Genomic DNA, 485 nt, shown 5'->3' on the forward strand with positions numbered 1-485 from the left:
CCGCCCGGCTGGCGCCCACCTTCCTTCAGCAGGTCGGTGATGTCCGCCTGGTACCGGCTCCCCACACGGATCTCCCCCTTGTCGGCCAGGAGGGTCTTCTGCTGGGGGTCGTACACGAGGGAGTAGAAGAAGAAGTCCTGCAACGCAGCAGGGGCATGGGCGGCGGGCGGCGGCAGGGCCATTCGCGCTGTCCCGGAACCAGCTGGCCATGGCCACTGTCCCCGACACCCAGAAGGCCTGTCCTGGAGCACACTGGCCACAAGGTGCCCAGGCCTGGCCAGTCACGGAACATGCCACACTGGACAGCACCAGCCCGGCCCTCCCTGCCGTGGCCTCTGGCCTGGCGTCTGGGCCGCCGCTGTCCCCCCTCGCCTGCCCCGAGCACCAAGCTGCCTGGACCCGCGGCCCGAATGCCGCAGGGAGCGGGGTCGCCCCCACCCCACTCCTCCGGTCTGGCTGCAGGCCAGCTCCGGAGGTGGAACCCC

General features: G+C 71.1%; 1 protein-coding gene across 1 annotated transcript in view; it reads right to left on the bottom strand.

Annotated features, from left to right (window-relative positions):
- The window catches only part of MTA1 (metastasis associated 1), a 19,596-nt gene that overhangs the window by 11,687 nt on the left and 7,424 nt on the right, over positions 1 to 485 (bottom strand). The window contains exon 6 of the mRNA XM_012724352.1: positions 20 to 137. Within this exon, the coding sequence (XP_012579806.1) occupies positions 20 to 137 (118 nt within the window). The remainder of the gene's footprint in view (positions 1 to 19; positions 138 to 485) is intronic.

Source organism: Condylura cristata, unplaced genomic scaffold (assembly GCF_000260355.1).
Source record: "Condylura cristata isolate star-nosed mole 26May11 unplaced genomic scaffold, ConCri1.0 scaffold00013, whole genome shotgun sequence".
NCBI lineage: Eukaryota > Metazoa > Chordata > Mammalia > Eulipotyphla > Talpidae > Condylura > Condylura cristata.